Source organism: Chanodichthys erythropterus, chromosome 17, assembly GCF_024489055.1.
Source record: "Chanodichthys erythropterus isolate Z2021 chromosome 17, ASM2448905v1, whole genome shotgun sequence".
NCBI classification, from domain to species: domain Eukaryota; kingdom Metazoa; phylum Chordata; class Actinopteri; order Cypriniformes; family Xenocyprididae; genus Chanodichthys; species Chanodichthys erythropterus.
The window spans coordinates 40,242,576-40,244,774 of NC_090237.1; the positions used below are offsets into that span (position 1 = coordinate 40,242,576).

General features: G+C 32.6%; 1 protein-coding gene across 1 annotated transcript; it reads left to right on the forward strand.

Moving 5' to 3' along the window:
• Positions 1 to 316: 316 nt before the first annotated feature.
• On the forward strand, positions 317 to 1,977 carry LOC137005477 (ladderlectin-like). Its single transcript, XM_067366422.1, has 5 exons — positions 317 to 377; positions 631 to 716; positions 1,307 to 1,432; positions 1,586 to 1,697; positions 1,884 to 1,977. Exons 1-5 carry the CDS (start codon positions 317 to 319, stop codon positions 1,949 to 1,951), a joined length of 453 nt encoding a protein of 150 aa, XP_067222523.1. The 3' UTR covers positions 1,952 to 1,977.
• Positions 1,978 to 2,199: the final 222 nt, after the last annotated feature.

Here is a 2,199-nt window from a genome sequence, read left to right on the forward strand (position 1 = left end):
ATTAGCTTTTTATGTGTACAAAAGTCCACATATCAAACAATTACACGTCATCCTCGTGACTTTAAGATACACACTTGACATTAGTTAAAGTATAAAAGCTGGGCTCTTTCTGGAACTTCACAAAATCTTCTACTGAGATTCTGAAGGCAACAACCAAACCAAGGTGAGTTTTTGGAACAAAAACCTACTGAATAACATTTCTAAAATATATTTGTTCTTTGTCTTTAAAATTCATTGAGAATATACAGTGTGCAGCATGAGTGCAAACATTTAACTTTTGCTGTTTATTAATTTTTAGGTTCATTTCAGGTTCATCATGGCAATGCTGAGAAGTCTAATGCTTCTTTTCCTTATCTACTCCATGGGGAATGCAGAAGGTAACCAAAAGATTTCATTGTAAAAATTGCTATTCCATTTTAAAAGCATTTTGGAAATGTACAGTGTTTCATTTACTAATATTTACATGATTAATGAAGGATTTACAGTGTCAAAGTAAACATAATTTAGACACATAATCACACAAAGATAAAATAATCTACATAAAATAATAATGAAAAAAATAAAAACATTATTCACTGTGAATATTACATAAAAGTCCTAACATTGATGTACTGGATGCAGTTGATTTAGTCATGAAATGCCCCGCTGGATGGTCAAATTTTGGACTCCGGTGCTTCAAGTACTTCCCTCAGTCGGTTAACTGGATCACAGCAGAGGTAATGTGTTAGTAAGATGATTTGGTCATACTTTACATTACGTGTCTTAAACTGCATTAAATAAATAAATATATAAGGTACAATGTACTTATTGTGTTGATGTTGTATTGCAAACCAGTTTGGCTGCTATTGAGGTGGGGTACAGGTAAGGTTAGGGACAGTTTTGGTGGTGTGGTTAGGTTTAAGTGTGGGTTAAGGTGTAAGAGAAGGTCAACAGTGTAATCATTGATCTAATTACAGAACTTAATTACAGCTGTAATTGCATGCAGGTTTTTTTTTTTTTTTTTTTTTTAAATGTAAGCGCAATGTAAAAGCATGTATGGAAACTGTAAGTGCAATGAATGAAATGATTAGTTTAAATATTAGTACAGTAGTAGTTAAAGATACATAATATAAAGTGGGAATGGATTTTTTTTTTTTTAATTTTTAAAGTAAACTGTTCTTTTCTGCAAATAAATAATACAGAAAACGGATACTGCAGCAAATAATAGATCAGAGCATAATTTGTTTGAAAAAGACTAAAATGTCACTTATGCTTCATGGTAAAAAGATTAGATTTTGTTTTGACAAAAAAAAATCTGTCTCCTCAGAGAAACTGCCAAAGTCTTGGTGCGAATCTTGCATCTGCACATAATAAACTGGAAAATGATTTTCTGCTGGGTCTGTTGCCTTCTTCTTCCACACGTGCTTGGATTGGTGCTCATGATGGAGAACAAGTAAGTTAAATTGTGTCCTAAAGAGACCTATTTGTTTCTCTAGACTGAAATTTCTGCTTTAAAGAGTAAATGCAATGTTTCTAATGAAGATGGTTAAATAGTTTCTCACTGAGTAAAGTAGTGCACTCTTATAATCATGTCTTTGCTCTTTAGGATGGACAGTGGTTGTGGACTGATGGAACTGTGAATGACTATACCAACTGGTGCTCTGGAGAACCTAACAATAGTGGTGGTCCAGAGAACTGTGTGGACATCAACTTGAACTGTGAGAATTCATTCTGGTTTTTGAATACTTTCAAATTACAATTTACAATACTATAATTTCATACCACACAGTAACATGTTGTGGCTCATTTTTATTTCACAGTGCCTTAGGTTAAACATTATTTTATTTTGATTCTAACACCACTATAATGATCAAAACAACCTATTTCATTTTCCCACCCTACAGCTAGGCTCTGCTGGAACGATGCACGCTGTTCATCCCAAATTACCTATATTTGTGTTACAGACGTGTGAGATCATATGCAGTCATGCTGCTCCACAGTTACTTCGATTGTACACTTTCTGATCTTATATTTACCAAAAAATGTTATTCTGAAATTAAACTTCATTTAAATCTTTTCTAAGCTTTAATCTCATCTTCTATACCTCTTCTACAATTTAATCATCTTTAATACATTCTCTGAAACACTCCTCTAATTAATAAAAGCATTGATAAAACAAATCATGTGCATTGTGGACAATCAAATTCATGTATAAAATAT

What these genes read in the sequence shown, in the direction of transcription:
- LOC137005477 (XM_067366422.1), top strand. Translation starts at nt 317, where the DNA reads ATGGCAATGCTGAGAAGTCTAATGCTTCTTTTCCTTATCTACTCCATG. An exon ending in CTCCATGGGGAATGCAGAAG is followed by an intron (nt 378 to 630) that starts GTAACCAAAAGA and finishes CAGTTGATTTAG; the next exon opens with TCATGAAATGCCCCGCTGGA. An exon ending in GTGCTCATGATGGAGAACAA is followed by an intron (nt 1,433 to 1,585) that starts GTAAGTTAAATT and finishes TTTGCTCTTTAG; the next exon opens with GATGGACAGTGGTTGTGGAC.